Below are 21,625 nucleotides of genomic sequence, written 5' to 3'. Positions count from 1 at the left end.
GAATGTGGATCCCCCCCAAAAAAACCCCAAGTTTTCAGTTTTAGGAATTTAAACTACATACTTAAGCATGTGAGGAAAAATATGCAACATTGTTCATTATAATATTATATGAGATTGTAAATGCAATAAATTCATTCACAGTTACATCCAAGTCATGGAATACTATATAGGTAAAAGGTAAAGGCCCTCCCATTGATCGTCAATTTGCTCGAGCGGGCCCAGTAACGTCTCCATTGGAGACTTTGTTGTTACTGTGTCTGGCGTATTGAATACGTCACGGGGAGCTTGCCAGGCTCTACCGTGCGGGCGAGATCCTCTCGGTAGCTTGCTGGGCTCTCCGAGAGGGGCGGAGGAATCGAACTCGGGTCGGCCATGTTGGCTGCATGCAAGGCAAATGCCCTACCGCTGTGCTATCACTCCAGCCCCATGGAATACTATGTAGTTGTTAAAGAAATGAGTGAGCACTTTCTCTATAAAAGTACTATGTCGGTAAAGATTACCATTGACACTTAAAATGATAACCTGTATTTTCCTGGATATAAGTGAAAAAGGGAGTGCACAAAAGTTAGTCATTAAAAAATGGTTGCCTGGGGCTGGAGCAATAGCACAGCGGGTAGGGTGTTTGCCTTGCAAGCGGCCAACCCAGGTTCAATTCCCAGCATCCCATATGGTCCCCTGAGCACCGCCCGGGGTGATTCCTGAGTGCAGAGCCAGGAGTAACCCCTGTGCATCTCTGGGTGTGACCCAATAAGAAAAAAAAAAGGTTGCCTGAGGGCTGAAAATAGGTTTAGTAGGAAGAGTGCAGGTCCTGCATGCAGAGTTTGATCCCCAGGGCTAGGGAAAAAAGACTATCTTTGAGTACACTTTGGTGAGGGGAGCGTTTCACTTTTATGAAGTTTTCCATTATCATGCCTTTTATTATTGGGCCTGAGGCTGGCCAAGAGCCTGAAGGACCGTGTGGTACCAGAGACTGAACCTGGCCCCCTCAAACCAAAGCAAGCACTCAGCACATTGAATCACCTCCCTGGTACTACTGCTTTTTGAAATTTATGCCATGTGAAAGTTTTCCTCATTTAAAAAAATTTGATTTTTAAAAATTGGGTGATGATATTTTAAACTGTAGTTTCCCAAATTCTAGTCAGTGAATTCACACGAAAACTAATTTACTATGGAAAAAGGGGAAAAATGTGCGAAATTTCCATATTGCCTTACTTAATTTGAAGGACTATCCTTTATTTTTTTTTTAAATACTTTGTATAGAGATATTTCTAATAGACGGGAGTATTTGGAGTACTTAATTACAAAGTAGTGTTTAGTTATACAATATGGCCATCCCTTAAATTTAGAGTTCTGAATTTTTTTTTATAAATTTATTTATTGAATCACCTTGAGAGCTGTTACAAAGCTTTCGGGTTTAAGTCTCAGTCATACAATGATGAAACACCCGTCCCTTCACCAGGGCATCTTTTCTACCACCAAAAACCCCAGTATACCTCTTATTCCACACCCTCCCCCTACCTGTATGGCAGATGATTTCCACATTACTCTCTCTCTACTTTGATTACATTCAATATTTCCACATCAGACCCACCATTATTATTTGGGATTTTACCCCAACTAGAGTTCTGAAATTTTAAAGCATAAAAACCCTCACTTAGAGGGGCTGGAGAGATAGCACAGTGGGCTGGGGGTTTGCCTTGCATGCAGCCGACCTGGGTTCAATTCCCAGCATCCCTTATGGTTCCCTGAGCACCACCAGGAGTAACTCCTGAGTGCAGAGCCAGGAATAACCCATGTGCATCGCCGGGTGTGACCCAAAAAGCAAAAAAAAACACAAAAACCCCTCACTTAGAATTGGTTTTCACTTCATGTTGAGTAATGTCTTCACATTATTTTGGAAGGCATTCCTCTTATGTATTTCATGATGGCGACTAAGTGATGAATTATAGCTGAAGGATTTCCCACATTCATTACATTCGTATGGTTTTTCTCCAGTGTGGTGTCTTTGATGCTTCTTGAAGGACGAATCGTGCCTGTAGGCTTTTCCACAGCGGTCACATTCATACGCTTTCACTCCCGTATGAACAGTTTTATGGTTGCTAAGGTGTATCCTCTGCCTAAAAGCTTTCCCACATTCCTTACATTTGTAGGGCTTCTCCCCAGTATGGATTCTCTGGTGATGTGTCAGATAGGCTCTGTGGCTGAAGGTTTTACAGCACGCGGTGCAAGCATAGGGCTTCTCCCCAGTATGGATTCGTATATGTTCGCTAAGATGTCTGATCTGCCTAAAGGTTTTCCCACATTCACTGCATGTAAAAGGTTTCTCTCCAGAATGAGTTCTCAAATGTTGGATCAAGCTAATGTTCTGGCTAAAAGCTTTCTGACATTTGTCACAGACATACGGCTTCTCCCCAGTGTGAGTTCTATGGTGCTGATTAAGAGAGGAGCGATGTCTGAAGGTTTTCCCACACTCTTCACATCCAAAGGGTTTCTCGCCAGTGTGGATTCTCTGGTGTGTAGTGAGGGATGCACTTTGACTGAAGGCCCTTCCGCATTCCTCACACCGGAAAGGTTTCTCACCAGTGTGGATTCTCATGTGTTCAGTAAGGTGAATGGGTTGCTTGAAGATTTTTTCACATATATTACATTCATAGGTTTTTGCTCTTATGCAGTTTGTTGAAGGAGTGGGCAAGTTTAATTTGTATCTGTTCCTCTTTCTAGGTGTGTTACCTTTGCGGTGCTTCTTATCGATAAGATTTAAATTCACAATATTTTCCCCAAAGGTATTCGTTTCGTGACCTCTCATGCTGTGAGTCAAAATGGGTTGTTTTGTGTCTCTTCCATGAGTTTCCTCATGCCGTTCTAACTCATGTTTGGACATTTCTCTCAAAGTTGGATAAATGGCATTATCCCTCTTGAATCTTTCCATTACTCTGCCACGACATAACTGCTCCTGTAAAATGCCATTCTTTGCTGCTGATACGCTGGTTTCTCTTTTACTCTTCAAGTCTGAAAGAAATAGGGGAAATGCAAATGACTCACATTTATTTTGCTTTGAAAACTCTGAACATTTATAGTGGGTACTGAACTGAGATTTATTTAACTATGCATATAAAGTACATGGACTTTATCTTTTTTTTGTTATATACAGCCTGGAAATGTATTGGAAACTAAATCAAACATAGTAAACAGGATAAAACTGTGATTTCACAAAGTAAAATCTGAGCATTTTAGTCCTATTATAATTATACTAAATAACAAATTCATAGTTATGCTATAATATGTGAGGAAAGGTTCCAAAGATAAAAAGTCAGACTGCTATGTCGTTACTATAACCATGCTCTATGAAAATATCCTTCAACCTTTAACATATGGTTGGTTTGTACATTTAGGAACAACATTCCTCCTTTTATGTGCAGAGCTAAGGACAGAACTCAGGGTATCAAACATGCAAAGCCGGTGTTCTACCACTGAGCTAGTTTTCTTATTAATAATGTTATACTGTTAATAATATTTCAACTGACAATTCTATATTACTCAAAGACATCATTTTTTTAAATTTTTATTGATTGGTTGATTGATTTGCTTTTTTTGGGTCACACCTGGCGATTCACAGGGGTTACTCCTGGCTCTGCACTCAGGAGTGACTCCTGGTGGTGCTCAGGGGATCACATGGGATGCTGGGAATTGAAGCTGGGTCGGCGGCGTGCAAGGCAAACGCCCTACCTGCTGTGCTATCTCTCCAGCCCCTCAAAGACATCATATTTTAATGTTGCTTTTTGGGCTACATCTAGTGGTGCTTAGGACTTCCTCCTTTCTCTGTGCTCAGGGATCACGCTGGTGGTGTTTGGCAGACTATATGGAGTGCCAGGGATTGAACCCAGGTAAGTGCAAGATAAATGCTTTACCCACGGGACTATCTCTCCAGTCCCTTATACATTTTTAGTAAACACAGAAGAATAATTATTACTACCAAGTTCAAATTCTAAATGAAAAGAGGAAAAATAAAGCCCATGATATACAGGCCCTTGATTCTTGTCCTAAAGAGGGAAAGGATGAAAAAAAAGAGGGAAAGGATGGAGGGGAGTCATTTGTGTGATCCCTCAATTCAGTTCCCAAGTCTGAAGTGGGCTCAAACTATGGAAGCAGAGGAGATTACTCATATGGTAAAGTAAGAGGCTAAGACTACTCAGGTCTATTCTGAAAAGCAGATGAGAGCATTACTTCTACCAGAATTGAAATCTCACATGAAATATAGTAATTAACACAATCAAAATATAGTAATTAACATAACCAAGAATTATTATATGGAGAAATAAAAACAAAATAGAGAATCCAGAAATATATCCTAATGTAAAAGGAAATTTTTCAGGGGACAGAATGGCATTAACTATTAAATAAAGTTTCCTAGATGTGAAAAAGTTAAAGTAGATCCTCATCTCATACCACATGTAAGAAAAATTCCAGGTAAGTCTAAATATAACAAAGAAATTTTTAAAAGTACAGGGTGCAGGGCTAGAGTGATAGCACAGTGGGTAAGGCATTTGCCTTGCATATGGCCAACCCGGGTTCGAATCCCAGCATCCCATATGGTCTCCTGAATACTGCCAGGAGTAATTCCTGAGTGCAAAGTCAGGAGTAACCCTGAGCACTGCCGGGTATGACCCCCTCCAAAAAAAAAAAGTACAGGGTGCTACATTTTTCCTGTAAGTCCTTAATATAAACAATAGACAATAATAGAAAAATTGAAATGGATTATATACAGTAATTTTCATAAGAATCCTGGTGGGATGATTAGTAAGTGAAAAATATGTTCTTAGAAGCCAGCAAAGGCATGCACAAGGTCTGAGCTTGATTCTGGTGGCCCCCTGGTGGCCTCCGTGGGACCAAGCATCATCACAGAGACAGGCCCAACCATGGAACCATCCAGTGTTGAATATTGCCAGGAATAGTCCTAAGGCCTGGAGAAGGGGAGTAAGGGGGAGGGGGGGAAATACATATGTTCCTTCTTGTTAGTCTCAGGAAAATATAAGGAATAACACAATACCATATTTACCCAATTTAGGTGAGGGAGAGGTGTGGGCCACACCTATTGGTGCTCAGGTGTCACTTCTGATGCTTCTTGGGGGACCATATGCAATGACTAGGATAGAACCAAGGTTGGCCAAGCGCAAGACAAGCTCCTTAACTGTGTTTGTTTCATTTGTGGGGGAGTCACACCCAGTAGTGCTCAGGACTTAACCTGAGCTCAGGGGCTCATATGGGGCTCATATGGGGTACCAGGGATGGAATCCGGGTCAGCCACATGACAGGCAAACACTCTATCTCTCCAACCTGCATTATTATTTTTTTTAATCTCAAATTTGACAATACCAAAGATTGACACAGATACTGAATTTTTGAAACTCAAAACTTTTGATTTTTGGAACTTCCCAAATTTTGAAACCTGTCAATGGAAGTGCACAAATTGGTGCTAAAACTCCAGGACCCAACAACTTTTCTCCTACCAAGTATCTTATAAAAACACTTGCACATGTCCACAGAAGGTATTTACTGAAAATTGCTGCAGCATCTTAGTAATCCCTAAGTAAGTAAAAGTAAAGTAAAGGCCCTCCCATTGTTCGTCGATTTGCTCGAGCAGGCCCAGTAAAGTCTCCATCGTGAGACTTGTTACTGTGTTTGGCATATCGAACAGGTCACGGGGAGCTTGCCAGGCTCTGCCATGCGGACGAGATACTCTCGGTAGCTTGCCAGGCTCTCTGAGAGGGGCGGAGGAATCGAACTCGGGTCGGCCATGTTGGCTGCGTGCAAGGCAAACGCCCTACCGCTGTGCTATCGCTCCTGCCCTAAGTTAATGTAATTTTCCTATAAGCACGAAAATGGATACACTGATTATGGTTTATCAATTCAAGGGAAATGAATGAACATGAATGCTGGATAAGAAAATTAAGTGACAGAAGTACATATGTCATTTATGTAAAGAGTAAGAACAAAATAAAAGCATGCAAAACAATACCTATTGTTCAGGGTTATAGATGTATCTAAAAAAAAGATGAAGACCAAGTATTTAAACTCAGAAGAATTGGTTATTTTAAAATAATAGGAAGGAAACCAAAGGACCAGAATTCCATTTGATTTCTTAATCTAGGCGGAAGCAAAATAGAAATTTGCTTCAAGGTCTTTCTAACTTTCTCTTTTTCTTTTTTTTTCTTTCAGTTTCAGTTTTTTTTTTCAGGGGGTTACACCCAGTGATGCTCGGGGGTTACTTCTGATTCTGCTGCATTCAGGGATCAAATCCAGGTCAGCTGCGTGCAAGGCAAATGCCCTCCCCAGCCCATGGCTCTCTGTTTTTTTTTTCTGAATGTTTAACGTATTTCCTAATGAAATGCTGTCTAAGGAGATAGTTAAAGACCGCGAGATTTTGGTAAAGGAATTGCAGGAATTTTCATAAACTAGTTGTTACAAAAAACGAAGACACGAATTAAAAAGAGAGGCAGCATGGAAGCTAGGATTGCAAAATGAAAGTTGGTGAAGTATGGAAATAGAAAAGGAGTAAATTAAAAGTATGTAGAAAGCAATGAAAAATAAAATAGATGCTTCGGGTGATAAGCTCTGTAAATCACTGCTCACTGGACTGGTAACAGACTGGGGGGTCTCTCTGTCTGTCTGTCTGTCTGTCTGTCTCTCACTCTCTCCCCCTTCTTCCCTCCCCTCTCAGACTTTCCAACAGACTGGGTCTCTCTCTCTCTGTCTCTCCTTTTCCCTCCCCTCTCAGACTTTCCTTCTGTAAATCCAGATAGACTTTTTGGCCAGGTGGATAGGCAAACTCATGCCTAGTGCAAGCCACCTCCAGCGACCTCAGCCTTCCCCAGTCTAGGAAGATGTGGGACACTCCGGCCTGCCAAGGAAAGCACTCTGCTCCAATCTCACCTGCTCTGGGATCTCCTGGGCCTTCTTGCTCTGTTGCCCATGGCTCTTCTCCTTTCTCCAGCTGGGAAATCACGGTTGGTTTGGAGAGCAGATATGGTGCTTAAGAAATTAAACGAACGAAAAAAGGAATATGAATGTTTAGGGTAAGGTCTAAGAATAATCATTGGAATTTAGTTCTGAACCCCTGGTAACTTCGAGTTTTAAAAAATGAAAAGGGGAACCACAGCGTGGCTTTCGAGTCCAGCTCCGAATGGAAAGTTGTTCCCTTGAGGAGGAAAAACTAGATAAACCTGGACTTGGTTTTGGTTTTCAAAGGAATGAGATCTCTCTAATCCAGAACCCAAGGACAAACTTCCTGGGAGCCACGGTACTTCTTCACTTAAAAAAAAATGTTCCTGCATGTGGCTGCTTTAGGGGCAGGGGCTGAGTCCATCCTTACCCACTGAGACCAGGTTCCTGTAGTTCTCCAGCATGACCTCCCGGTACAGATCCCGATAAGCAGGGGTCAGCTGTCCCCACTCCTCCTGGGTGAAGTCCACAGACACGTCCTGGAAGGTCAGCAGATCCTGGAACAAAGAGGCTCCTTTTCACTCTCAGACCATTTTCATCAGGATCCAAGGAGCTCTGACAGCATCCTAAGAGATTCTGAACCAGTTTCATTAGGAGTCTTTTCTGGATCAGTTTGGAAAGTCTCTGGGTAGTATCAACTATAATCAACTATACAGAAGGTCTTAGGAAAAATTAAATAGGATAAGCAGAATAGGCAAAAACACAGGAAGTAGGAGGGTCTTTTATGTAGGTGGTTGGGGATGACTGCTCTCAAGGAATGGGGGCTAAGGGGAGAGCATCTGTCTTGCCTGAGGAACAGGGGGATGACAGAAAGACTGCAAGCAGATTGGTGAAGGGCAGAGTGGAATAAGTCAAGACCAGTGCGAGTGGGAGCAGCAAGCCTTTCAGAAAGCATCAGAGCCCTGTTGAAGAAAAAATTCTGCTTCCTGCCAGCGCTGACAACAAAGATGAACATATGGTCCTCCAAGCAGGGGTAATCTCGGAGCACAGAGTCAGGAGTAATAAGCTCTGAGTACAGCTGAGGGATGTCAAAATACAAATTTCAAAATAGATCTCTCTCCTCTCTCCCTCTTCCTTATTTCATCATCTATTGCTCTTCTATATAGTACATAAACTATAACGAATATTACCCATGTGAAGGGAGCACATGAGGACTTTGTATACGTATGTGACCGCATCACTGGAAGTAGCTAACAAGAAATTCAAAGCAACATTAAAATGTTAAAATTTTATGATGATATATAGATAAAAGGGATGAAAAGATGAGGGTAACTAAGGAGAGATATAAGAATGTTCAAAACGAACTAAATGAAAATATAAAACTGAAAAATACAGTATCTAAAATTCATTGGGTAAAGTAGCAGGGGTTACTAGTAGCAGGTAGTAAATAGTAGAGTGGCCCTTATAAGATCTGTGAAACTTAAGACAGGGTGATACATATTACTCAAATTAAATCAGAAAGACTGGATCCCTGGAAAGATTGATACTATCAAGTTATCCAATATAAGTGTAACCATAATTTTGGAAGATGAAAAAACGAACTGAAAAAAGTTTTTTAAAAAATAAATCCTGAGAAAGTACCAATATGAGAGCAAAATCCATCACAAATCTAGGAAACCCAGCAAACCTTCAAACAATAAAATATTTTAAAATAATTCCCAAAGGAGAAGGGAAGAAAGAGTGGAAGGGAGGAACAGAAGAGATAGACGAGAAGCAACAGAGGCCAGGACAGGGGGGTCAGGTACAATGGTGATATTAAGGAATGACAGAGACAAACACCCAAACTACAGTCAACAAAACTGAAATCAAGAGACCCAAACTTTAACAGCCAAACTTAGAAAGGGGCCTGTCAAGAGGATACGGAGAGACCCTGGGAACATTGGTGGAGGGAGGTTGGCACTGGTGGTGGGACCAGTGCTTCAATAGTGTATGCCTAAAATTCAACTATGGATAACTAAATCACAGTGCTTTAATAAAAATTAAGGAAATAAAAAAATAATTCTCAAGCATATTATAATAAAACTGCTGAAGAGAAAAGATAAAAGACTGCTTAAGTAAACAAAAGGAACTAAGAAAAATAGTTTCATACATATATTTGAAACTCATCACAAAATTAGAAAGAATAACAGTGATTTCTCACCCCAAACAATGCAAGCTACAAGATAAAAGACCGCACCAAAAGTGTTTGAAAGAAAAAAGTTAACCTGCAATTCTATTACCAGTAAAAATCCTCAAACTGAAAAACATTATAAATATAAAGCTGTGCAAATTTGTCATAAAAACATTCACATTATAAGAAAAGTTAAATGGATGACGGCAATGAAGCAGGTAGAAACTTGGGACTAAAGGTCCCTGAACTGGTAAATGTGAGCAGATGTGACACACTTGTTTTTTTTCTTTTTTAAAAAAAAGTTTAGGAGGTAATTTTCTATTGCCTCATAAATGTCACGGTCATGGTCCTCCCATTGTTCATCGATTTGCTCGAGCGGGCCCAGTAGCGTCTCTATCGTGAGACTTGTTGTTACTGTGTTTGGCATATCAAATACATCACGGGTAGCTGGCCAGGCTCATAAATGTACTGTGCATTTTATAGCATGTAATGCAACATGTATGATGACAATGCACTAAGAAGAAAAAGAAAATGTAAGAATTTCATTGTATGTATGAAACTGTTAATTAAAGGCAACTTTCATATATATGTGTGTGTGTGCTATGACACATTATTGTAAAGACAACAATCACTGAAAAAATCAAAGAAGTACAGATTAAAGTCACTAGAATACATGGGATATTACAACACTGTTCAGTCCTTATTTAGGCAGAAGAGGAGGAACATGGAGACAAAGATAAGACAAATATAAAACAAAAGAGAATACCTGCACCTAAATCCCACCAAGTAACTGTAACTGCATTAAACAAGCAGAAGCAGCTATATTTAAGCATGGAAGGAAGGAAGGGCGGGAGGGAGGGAGGGAGGAAGGGAGAGAGAAAGGGAGAGAAGAAGGGAGGGAGGGAGAGAGGGAGGAAGGAGAAAAGGAGGGAGGGAGAAAAGTCAAAGAACAGAAAAGGCTTTACCTCATAAACATAAATGAACACTGGGCTGCACCAAATCTAACAAAATGGGACTTCAGGGGGAAAAGAATATTACTAGGCATAAAAAAGAGACATTTCATGATGAGAAAATATTTTTTCAGGGGCCGGAGTAGGGCACAGCGGGTAGGGCGTTTGCCTTGCACGTAGCCGACCTGGGTTCAATCCCTGGCGTCCCATATGGTCCCCCAAGCACCGCCAGGAGTAATTCCTGAGTGCAGAGCCAGGAATAACCACTGAACATCGCTGGGTGTGACCCAAAAAGCAAAAAAAGAAAATATTTTTTCAGTGATGTTCATGAAAAAAACAACAATTCTCGAGGACTGGCCCATGGCTTCCTGCACTCTGCCTGGGACCTTGCCCATGTCAGTTAAACGGACACAGTAGGACCGGAGTCAGAGTACAGAGGGCTGGGTGCTTGCCTTGCATGCGGCAAACATGGGTGCAATCCCTGGCACCCCATCACCAGGAGTGATCCCTGAGCACAGTGCTAGAAGTAAGCCCTGAGCACTGCCAGGTGTAGCCCAAAAACAAAACAAAACAAAACAAAACAACAACAATAACAACAACAACATAGCAACCCTAAGTGTTTTTGTATCCGACAAATCTGAATTTCAAAATAAATAAAGCAGAGCTGACAAAAGGAATGGGAAATGCAGACAAGGCCAAAATCATCATACTTTGGAATACTAGTCTCAGTAATGGGACAAGTACATCAAAATTAATCAAGGACATTGATTTTAATAACCTAACAACCAACTTAAATCCCAAGTTGTGCCTCCAGACCCTACAGCAGGCTCTGATCCAGAGCACCCTGGAGGGACAGGTGAGCCCATCACCTGCCCAAGCAGAGCCCCTGCAGCCGAAAACCTCCACGACACAATCACCGCAGTGCTCAAGGCCGGACTCCAGAAGCTTTGGAGAAGCCTCATGCAGGAATGAATCTGTTGAAAAACTCAGGTGTTCTGTGAACAAAATCTCCAAGTTCCCAAGTAGTAGGGGAGGGGTAACCTCTCCCGCATCCCCCTTTTCTTCCAGGAACCTGGCAGTCAATGCCCATGAACTACGTCTGGCGCCATATAAGCTCATTAACTGGCCATGGTCCAGAGACTCATAAACAAATCTTGAAAGAGATCAACAAGCTACAGAGATGCTTCTGGACCCCAAAGTCACCATCCAGTTAAAAATTTAACTCCAGCTATGTCATCCCATTTAAAATTTTAGAATTCCTGGAGCAACGTTATCAAACTCTCCAACACTGATATACCAGGAGTAGCACACCACATTGGATGGGATATAAAGCAGAAAGCAACCAATCTCAATCAAAAAAATATTACCACATAAGGCTTAACCTGTAACAATATGTTAGTAAACTCTTATGCATGGGCATAGCTGCTCCAGGGTGAGATACAAGATTCTTCACACACTTTCTTTTAAGATAATCTTTTTTGATCATTTTTAGTGAATTATTCATAATAAGAAATACAAAATAAATTATTTAGGGCCTGCTATGGGGCAGGCTTGGGTGGTGGTTGGGAAAATTGGAAATAATGGTGGTTGGCAAAATGTAGTGGTGGTGGAATTGCTGTTGGAATACTGAGTGCAATAAATATCATGAACAACTCTATAAAAATAAAATTAATAAAAAATATAATACCCAAGATGTATTTAAGCACATCTAGCAAAGGCACAACGCATTGTTTCTTTTTCTTCCTTCCATTTTGGGGGTCAGACCTGGTGGTGCTCTGCAGCTGTTCCTGGCTCTGTGCTTGGGTATAACTGGTGCTGGTGCTTGGGAGATTGTGTGGTGCTGGCACTGAACCAGGGCTGGCACCTGGAAGGTAGGTGCCTGAATGCTTGGACTATTTCTCCAGACCCTGCATCCTTTTCTTAAACTTTTTAGTTTGAGACAATTACAGATTTACATGTCTGCGTTAAGAAATAAAATAAGGATCCCAGGTATTCTGAACTGGGGTTGAAGTAATTTTGTGTTGTTGTTTTAAATTTTATTTTTATAGAGTTGTTCACAATAATACATTATATTCAATATTTCAACATCAATCCTACCACCATCATACCATCATTTCGAATTTTCCCACCCCCACCCAAGTCTTCCCCAAAGACAGATGCTAAATAATTTATTTTAATTGATTGTCAGGAATAGATTAAAAATGATCCAAAGAGGTTTCCTTAGAAGAAAGTGTGAAAATTGTTGTTTCTCACCTTGGAGCCATTAAGCCCATAAGAGATCACTAACATGTTACAGGTTGAACCTGTGTGCTAATACATACGTATGTGTGTGTGTGTGTATATATATATATATATACATATATATGTTGGTTACTTTCTACCTTACACCCCATCAAATGCAGTGTGCTACTCTTGGTATACTGCTGGCATAAAATATGAGAAGTCACATGGCCTCTTGTTGCCACATGCCCCCCAAATTCTAAAATCTTAAATAGGGTGCTAGAGCTGGAATTAAATTTATAACTGGAATGTAACTTTGGGGTCTGGAAGCATCTCTGCAGCAAGTTGCTCTCTTCTGAGATTTATTTGTTAAGTCTTTAGATCATGGTTGTTCATGAGCTTATAGGGCCTAAGAGATAGTTTGTGGGCATGACTGCCAGGCTCCTGGAAGCACAGGGAGAAGAGAGAAGGAGGACCATTCCCAACTCAGTGTGAGCCCGTAGATTTCAGTCACAAAACCTGCATACCTGGGTTTTTCAGCAGATTCATTCTCATGTGTGAAGGGCTCATCCCAAGCCTGTGAAGGAGTGAAGTAGTATTTTTTTTTTGCTTTTTGGGTCACACCCGGTGATGCACAGGGGTTACTCCTGGATCTGCGCTCAGGAATTACTCCTGTCGGTGTTCGAGGGACCAGATGGGATGCTGGGAATCAAACCTGGGTTGGTTGCATGCAAGACAAACGCCCTACCACTGTGCTATCATTCCAGCCTCCTGGAGTGAAGTACTTTTGATTGAAAAGAGGCATGAGGGAATAATGGACTGCTAAGTGTGTGATTTTTTAAAAAAAAATTCTAACAACAATAGAGTAACATATTGGTCTTCAAGATTTTATTCATTATGTGTATTATACCAACACAGCCCTATTTGTATGTCTGGTTTCTTTAAGGAGCTGCTTCATGTGGAAATATCTGTAGTCAGTAGCCCACCCCCCGCCCTTTGGTGTGTAATTTGAATAAATGTGTCTATTTTCTGTGAATTGTCCTGAAAGTTATAAACAGTGACTTCATAGTTTAAAAAACATTATTTACCTAAAATATACTAATAGCATTTTGCCCAGCCATAAAGCAGTACATTTCAGTTAAGTCTCCTTAGTTTTGACATTCAGATAAATAATGAGAACTTTTTATTTTAAGGGCATATATCCCATCAATTGGAATTAGTATCTTAACAGATGTAAGGCAGCTCTTCAGTGGAATTACTAGTGATTAATGTTTGATACAGCAGTACTTGTATAGAATAAGATATGTTGGAAATCACTCCCTGTAATTTTTAAAATAAACGGTCAATTATGGTAAAACTGTTAAAACAAAAAAAAAGAGGCATGAGGAACCTTCCTGAGATGGAACTATTCATGTCTTCATTTGGTTATGTTGCATATATGTGTCAAAATGGGCTGGAGAGACAGCACAGCGGTAGGGCATTTGCCTTGCATGCAGCCAGCCCAGCCCAGCCGGGTTCGATTCCTCTGCTCCTCTCAGAGAGCCCGACAAGCTACCGAGAGTATCTTGTCCGCACGGCAAAGCCTGGTAAGCTACCCGTGACGTATTTGATATGTCAAACACAGTAACAAGTCTCAAAATGGAGATGTTACTGGGCCCGCTCAAGCAAATCGATATGTCAAAATATAGGATATGACATGACAAGAAATACACGTATTTCCTGCATTCAATTTATACTTCAATTTTTAACTAGACTAACACTACCATCAGTTTTTCATAAATGTCAGCAATTAAGGAATTCTAGATAAGTGAGATATATCTTCACACAGACTATCATTATTTCTTATTCCATGTTACTTAAGATAACTCTGGAACACACTTAAATCTTAGAAGGTATTAGTATCTGGATTAGCTGATATTAAATTTAAAAACTATTTAAAAAATCACCTAGATCAAACTCAAATAAATTTTGTACGACCTAATTTTAAATACAAGGTTTTTTCACTGTGTGTGTATGGTTGCATTGTGTTTTGGGCCACATCCAGCTGTGCTCAAGTTTATTCCTGGCTCTGTGCTCAGGATCACTCCTGACGGGGCCCAGGGGACTGTATATGATGCTAGGGGTGAAACTTGGGCTGGCTGTGAACCAGGAAAGCCCCTTAATTTCTGTATTCTCTCCAGCCTCCATATTTTCACCTGAAACTCTTCTGCCAATGACCTCACTTCTTGAATAGTCTTCCTTTCTCACATACCAGGGATTCTTTGCCTAGGCTCTACCTTCATTTATGGTTGATAAGCACCCGTATTTCTGACACCCAAGTAACCAGCCCCTGTCCAAGGTGTGCACGGCATATGGCCAGACCATTTTGTCACTCACTTCCTCACTGGTCAAGTTCTGCTCCCAATATCCATGGTGGCCTCAGAGCTCACAGTGATGTAGACATACACACCACTAAGGATATCCGAATTCTCTTCTCACTGGCAAATTCTTTTTCTAATTTCTTTTTGTTTGGTTTTGGGGCCATACTTTGGAGGTACTCAGGGCTATCATACTCATGGCTCTATGCTCTGGGATCACTCCTAGGTGTGTTTGGGGGGAGCCATCTGGGATGTGGGGTCTGAACCAGGATTGGCTGTGTGCAAGGCAAGCACCCTCTGTACTATCTCTCTGGCCCATAAATTCTCTTCACTGTCACTCTCCTCCCACTATTCATCGATTTGCTTGAGCGGGCCCAGTAATGTCTCCATTGTGAGACCTGTTACTGTGTTTGGCATATCGAATACGTCACGGATAGCTTGCTAGGCTTTGCCGGGCGGGCGAGATACTCTCGGTAGCTTGCCAGGCTCTCTGAGAGGGGCAGAGGAATTGAACCCGGGTCAGCAGGGTTGGCCACATGCAAGGCAAACACCCTACCGCTGTGCTATCACTTCACCTGGAGTGATAGTACAGCGGGTAGGGCGTCTGCCTTGCACGCAGCTAACCAAGGTTTGATGCCTCTGCCCCTCTCGGAGAGCTTGGCAAACTACCGAAAGTATTCTGCCTGCACAGCAAAGCCTGGCAAGCTCCCCATGACGCATTTGATGTGCCAAAAAAAGCAACAAGTCTCACAATGGAGATGTTACTGGTGCCCGCTCAAGCAAATTGATAAACGGGAGAATAGTGCGATTCTTCTCTTAAGTTATAATATTTAAAAAAATTGAGGGGCTGGAGTGATAGCACAGCGGGTAGGGCATTTGCCTTGCACGCGGCTGACCTGGGTTCAATCCCCGACATCCCATATGGTCCCCCAAGCACCGCCAGGAATAATTCCTGAGTGCAGAGCCAGGAATAACCCCTGAGCATCGCTGGGTGTGACCCAAAAAGAAAAAAAAATCGAGATGAGGTTTTCTCTTTGATCCCAAATGGTATCTGTTGGTTTTCAGGGGTTAGAAATGCTTGTTAGGCTCACTGATTCGGCTTTTCCTACCGAAAACCATGTTAGGTATTGATGTAACTTAAAAACAAAAATCCCGCAGCCAGAGGGCGTCAGACTTTTGCCACTGCTTCAGCTCAGTTTTCTGTCTCAGCTCAGCCTGTGCTAATCTTCTCTAGTGGACTTTTAAGTCTTGACATGCCACCTCTTCTCCAAAACTTCAGGAAGATTAAAACCTGAAAAACCAAGAAGCACATACCCCTCACCTCAAGAAAAAAAGAGAAAGGGGGAAATTTCAACACACCTGGACTCCTGCGGGCAGGGGTCCAGAGGCCACTTCTTCCTCTAAACTTCTTCCTTCCTGGCACTCATCAGCATTCTGAGACACCAACGCTGGAGAAAGAAAAGAGTAATGGTATGTGCATACCCCCAAGGCCCCAGCAGAAAGGCTGCCTGAGGACCCCTCAGTGGGGCTCCTCTCTCAGTACATTCACACCCAGAGACACTGAGGGTGACGTAGGGGAAACACAGCCATCCTTCCTGAGGATCTACAGAGTGCTCCTAAGATGTCCCAAAGGGCAGCACTGGTCCAGATGAATAGGTCGACTAGGCCCCTCTGTGCTCAAGAACAAGGATGAAAATCCAAATACTTCCCATTGACTTCAAGGCATCTGCCACATGCCTGAAGCACAGTTCTCCATCCTTGGTCTCTTCTAACCACAATCCTTTATACAGAGGATCCTACACCTGCCACTTTCTACACTGTAAGTGGGTGGTACTGTCCTCAGGGCAGCAGTGGGATCATGGGGAGGCATAGATCAAATGCGGCTGAGGGGGCACTTTTTTTTTGTAGGAATACTGCTATTTATTCAGCCACTGATTAGCTGATTGAATTGGGCATGAACTCCACCTTAATTTTTTTTTATTTTTTTCTTTTTATATTTATTTATTGAATCACTGTGGGAAAAGTTACTAAGCTTTCAGGTTTAAGTCTCAGTCATACAATGATCAAACACCTCTCCCTTCACCAGTACTCCTTTTTCACCACCAAGAACCCCAGTATACCCCCCTCCCACCCCTCCAAAAGTCTGTGAGGCAGATGATTTCTACTTAACTCTTCTCTACATTGATTATTCATTATTTCGACAAAAGATGCACCATTAATGTTTAGAATTTCCCCCCAAACAATCAGAATTGCTGAAAAGGCATTGTGAAATACTTTGTTTTCTACAGCTGGTTATGAGAATCATATAATGTCACGTGGCCACGATTTTGGATTTCTGCAAAGAGCCAGATAATTACGAGATTGGTTTCTGTGTATCTGGCGTTATGGCCATGCCGGAGAGCCGCTCGTGGGGGGTAACTTGTGACCTCAGTAGGGTGTGAAGGACGTGCAGGTACCGCCCCCCTTCCCATGAGACTGCAGTTGCCCCGTCACCACTGGCTTGTACCTGGCTTTCCTATAAGCTCTGAGGCGGCGGCCACCTTGCTGCCAGGGGGGAAAAAGGCGGAAGGGAGCAACACCCTTTCCCTCCCAAGGAAGGCATGGCGCCGTAGTTTAACGCATGATCCATTCACTTTTCTTCTGCAAGCTGCTGGGCTCTGGACAAAGTCCTTTTGCCTCTGGAGCCATGGCCATGCCAGAGAGCTGCTTGTGGGGGGCAACTCATGACCTCGGTAGGGCGTGAAGGATGAGCTGGTACCGCCCTCCTTCCCATGAGACTGCAGTTGGGGGGCACTTTCTCTTATCTTATTTTTTTTGGGCACACACTCTGTGGTGCTAGGGGCTTACCACTGGCTCTGCACTCAGAGATCATTCCTAGTGAGCTCGGGGAGCCATATGGGGTGCCAAGGATCAAGCCCAGGTCCGCCCATGCAAGTCAAGCACCCTACTCACTGTACCATCACTCTGGTCCCTAATGAGGCACTTCCTAGCTCTTCACTTAAAGGTAGATTTCCTCAGGACACAGAATTATTTTTTTCCTGAAAAGGGGATGGTAGGCCAATTTAGTTTGAGAACCTCTGATCTAAACCCTCAGTTAAACTAGAAAATTGACCCATTCTTTGAGGCACTCTTCAAGGCCCCCATAATAATGAACTTTACCACAGAGGCCCAGGAAGAGCTAGCTCAGAGGGCACATATATACCTAGCAGGCAAAGGCCTGGGTGTTGATCCCAAGAACCACATGGCAGTGCATGGAAGGGAATAGCCCCCATGCTCCTTGCATACTGCTTAGGAGGCAGTCACCACAATAACCTGAAATTTTTTTTTTGCTTGGTTGGTTGGTTTGGGGGCTACACCCAGCTTTGCTGAGGACTTACTCCTGACTCTGCTCAGGAATCACTGGCAGTATTCAGGCAGTATCCAGGGAACCATATGGAATGTCGATAATTAAACCTGGGTTGGTTCTGTGCAAGCTGACTATTTTAACCCTTAAACTTTCTCTCTCTGACCACCCCCCCCCAAAAAAAAAAGTTTTTTCATTTGTTTTTGGGTAATACTTGCCAATGCTCACTCAAGGATTACCTGGCTCTGTACTCAAGGATCATTCCTGGCAGTACTTGGAATATCTATGAGATGCCGGCAATGAAATCCGGGTCAGCCACATGCAAGGCAAGTGCCCTACTCACTGCACAATCTCTCTGCCAATCTACCTGCCCCCAAAAAACTTTACCAAAGCACTTTGTGTGTGTGTGTGTGTGTGTGTGTGTGTGTGTGTGTATCTGAGTTGCACCTGGCAGTGCTCAGGGCTTATTCCTGTCTCTGCACTCAGGGTTCATTTCTGACCGGCTCAGGGGACCATACGGAGTATCACAGGGATCAAACCCAGGTGTAATGCATGCAAGACAAGTGCTCTACCCACTGTATTATCTTTCCAGTTCCCCCCAGGGCATTTTCTTATGCTACCTACTATCACACTGATATGATTTTGGGCCCAATTCCATCAGTTCCAAGTCAGAACAGTGAGATCATTACTCACTGTTCCACCTGTCAAGATGCGTAGTGCAGTCCCCACTAGACCCAGCTACAGCCCAATCACCACGGGCTGGATCTGAAGTATGAGTTAAGAACTGAGTCACACACAATCCTCTGCCCATCCCTCCTGTCTAGCCTGCCAATAATGTGTCCTCCGGGATACATTTCCCACTGAAGTCACGTATTTTGTGGTAGAATGAATGAAAAACATGAAGCCTGTCAGTCCTTCCTTTCAGCAGCAGATAAAAAAAAATTTTGTGAGAAATGAGTGTTTGAGGCTAAGCTGTCATGGGTGAGCAGAAAACCCACTGGAGGGCTGGAGGGGCAGAAATCTCTGACTCTGCTGAGTCACACTGCCACACTGCTGGCTGGGGAACAGCCCGAATTGTCTGTCTGTCTCTTATTTGTGCTCAGGAGATGAGGGCAGCAGAGAGGAGTCCAACACCTGTGCCGAGAGCCCAGCATTCTCCTCCTCAGCTGTCCACTCTAAGAGTCACAAGCATGGGGACTGGGAGATAGGTCAGTGGCACCTTGGGGACCCGAGTTCACTTCCTGGCACTACATAGGCTCCTGTGCTGGGTATGGCTCCAGAGCAGCCCCCACCTCAAGCACTGCCAGGGCAGCCCTGATGACCCCCAGCATTAATGGGTGCAGTTCTAGAAGCTCCCCTCCACAGAGCTAGGCCCAAGCTCCAACCACATCCTGGGACCCTCTATCATTGAACCATCTGGCCCTGGTGGTCCCTTGACCTCACAGCACAGCTTTGGAGAAACCCCCACAAGTCACAAGCATGAATCTATTTCTCTCCGATTTTCTCCTTGGGAAATACCTCAATGAAGAGTGTCCCTGCATTTCCCTACACAGAGAGATTCCTTCCCGCTCCACCCCGCCACCAGTATTCTCACCTTCTCCTTCAAACATCTTAGTCACGTCTTCCCACAGGGGTTCCCGTACCCTGGCCTTCTGTGGGTGCTGCAATTTCACCCAGGTGCCAGCCTTGGTGGGCAGCGTGATCAACAGCTGCTGCAGCATGGCTCGATGTGAAGCCCAGGAGTGCCCCAAGGCACTGTGTGGCTTTAACAACCCTGGAGTATGGACTCCCCTTTCAGAGGAAGTTGTGTCCTCAGGAGGCAGCTGCTGCTGTTGGGGCTGACGCAAGCCTGGGTTCGAGAAGGGCACTGGGCCGGAGAGGAGGGAGCAGGAAGCCCCAGGTGTCCCACCGATGTGCCAGGAGTTGTAGCAGGAGACTTCAAGCTGCAAGAGATTCCGAAGGAAAGATCTGGTGTCACTTAGGTCTAAGCGATGCTCCTGAATGTGACCTCCCGAGTTCCACACACGTACCAACAGCCAAAGAGACATGAACGTCCCATGGACACAACAGCCACCGCCCCTGCCTAGATGCTCTCCTCCTAAGCTGCACACAGTAGGGCTGCATTAGAATCCTGACACAGAATTATCAGGATTAATAATAATAATTATTATTATTATTAACACTTAAAAGCTCAGTGTGTCAGCTTCCTGAGCAACAGCTCCTGTTCCTGGAGACGATCATGCTTGATACGGAAGCCATGCCGGTTGATGCCATGTTGGGTGGACAGGAAACCCTTCACCAACAAACACTTAATGATCAATCTTAGTCTTTTAAATTTTTTAACAAGCCACTGGATCTCAGAATTCATTTCCACATCTTTACGGAAGGGATTGATTTCTGAATTTCAGCTGAGAAAATTGATTTCAATTATAACTCAGCAGATGGAATTGATTTCTCTGTCTCAATTATGCTGGGCTGGAGCGATAGCACAGCGGGTAGGGCGTTTGCCTTGCACGCGGCCGACCCGGGTTTGATTTCTCTGTCCCTCTCAGAGAGCAAGGCAAACTACCAAGAGTATCCCAGAGTATCCCACCTGCATGGCAGAGCCTGGCAAGCTTCCATTGGCATATTCGATATGCCAAAAACAGTAACAAGTCTCACCATGGAGACGTTACTGGTTCCCCCTGGAGCAAATTAATCGAAATCGATGAATCTCAATTATGCCATGGATGGAACTGCACGGCCCAAGTACCACCTGGGTCAGCAGGACCAGGCAACTGCACCATCCACCCACACCCAGCCACTGGCAAGTTCCCTCAACGACTCTTGCACGGTACTCCTGGTTTCGGAAATGCTGAAAGTTGGGAGGGGGAGGAGGGACGCCAGGTCTGTGTTCAAAGTAAAGCCCACCCCACGTCCCTGGAGGGAGCTCCCCTGCAGAACAGGGGCCTCTGCAAATTCATCAGCTCCTCCAGGCTCTGCCTCCGGGCAGGTGCCTCCACCAAAGGCCAGGTCCAGGTTACCTGGGGTCCCTTCCTCCCTTGGGACAGTAGCTAGCCCACCTTTCAAGTGTGTGAGGAAGGGTAGTGACTGAGGGGCTTCTTAGGGTTTACTGGTTTGTTTTTTTTTTCCCTCTCCGGCTGTGCAGAGAAAGGAATCACATCCAGCTGATTGGACCAAACGGAAAATTCTCCTGCCGCGGAACACAGAAGAAAAAAAGAAAAAGAAAAAAAAAAAAGTGAACGTCTTGTTACCTAAGTGGAGAAACTTTGTAGCCTTAAAAAGGCATCAGTCCGTGACGGAGGGCTTCATCAGGAAGACGCCCTCTCTCACGGCTCCCACGCGCGCCTCCGCCCACGGAGCGACCCCGCAGCCGAGCCCCCTACTCACCGGATCGCGGCGGGCCGAGGACGTGGGCAGGAGCCGAGCGCGGGGGCGTCCCGTGGGGACTCGCAGCTCAGGCCGGCCGGGCGCTAACAGGTTTTGTTCTTCCCGGGTCCCGCGGAGCCCAGCCACGTCCCGATTGCACACAATGCAGCTGCCCCAACGGCCCGCGTTTGCGCCTCCCGGCTCGCTCTGCAGGCGCCGAGAGGCTGCCCGGGCGGCCCCGCATCCACGCGCCCCGCAACCCCACCCACCACTGCCC

At 44.0% G+C, this 21,625-nt stretch overlaps 1 protein-coding gene across 1 annotated transcript; it reads right to left on the bottom strand.

Annotated features, from left to right (window-relative positions):
* Nucleotides 1-1,861: 1,861 nt before the first annotated feature.
* Nucleotides 1,862-19,700, bottom strand: LOC130031936 (zinc finger protein 69 homolog). Its single transcript, XM_056123495.1, has 5 exons — nt 19,574-19,700; nt 15,996-16,084; nt 7,370-7,496; nt 6,931-7,029; nt 1,862-3,009 (listed from the first exon to the last, which is right to left on the bottom strand). The coding sequence occupies exons 1-5, from the start codon at nt 19,698-19,700 to the stop codon at nt 1,862-1,864; spliced, it is 1,590 nt and encodes a 529-aa protein (XP_055979470.1).
* Between the last annotated feature and the right edge of the window lie 1,925 nt (nt 19,701-21,625).

This window comes from Sorex fumeus, unplaced genomic scaffold, assembly GCF_029834395.1.
Source record: "Sorex fumeus unplaced genomic scaffold, SorFum_2.1 ptg000047l, whole genome shotgun sequence".
Taxonomy (NCBI): domain Eukaryota; kingdom Metazoa; phylum Chordata; class Mammalia; order Eulipotyphla; family Soricidae; genus Sorex; species Sorex fumeus.
The sequence above is the reverse complement of the archived record's forward strand: the minus strand, read 5'-3'. Positions and strand labels throughout refer to the sequence as shown.

Excerpts from the sequence above, each read along its gene's own strand:
- LOC130031936 (XM_056123495.1), bottom strand. The coding sequence starts at position 19,700 with ATGCTGCAGCAGCTGTTGATCACGCTGCCCACCAAGGCTGGCACCTGG. Across the intron at positions 16,085-19,573 it reads TAAGATGTTTGAAGGAGAAG|CGTTGGTGTCTCAGAATGCT; the intron begins GTGAGAATACTG and ends TTCTTTCTCCAG. Across the intron at positions 7,030-7,369 it reads CAGGAACCTGGTCTCAGTGG|CACCATATCTGCTCTCCAAA; the intron begins GTAAGGATGGAC and ends TAATTTCTTAAG.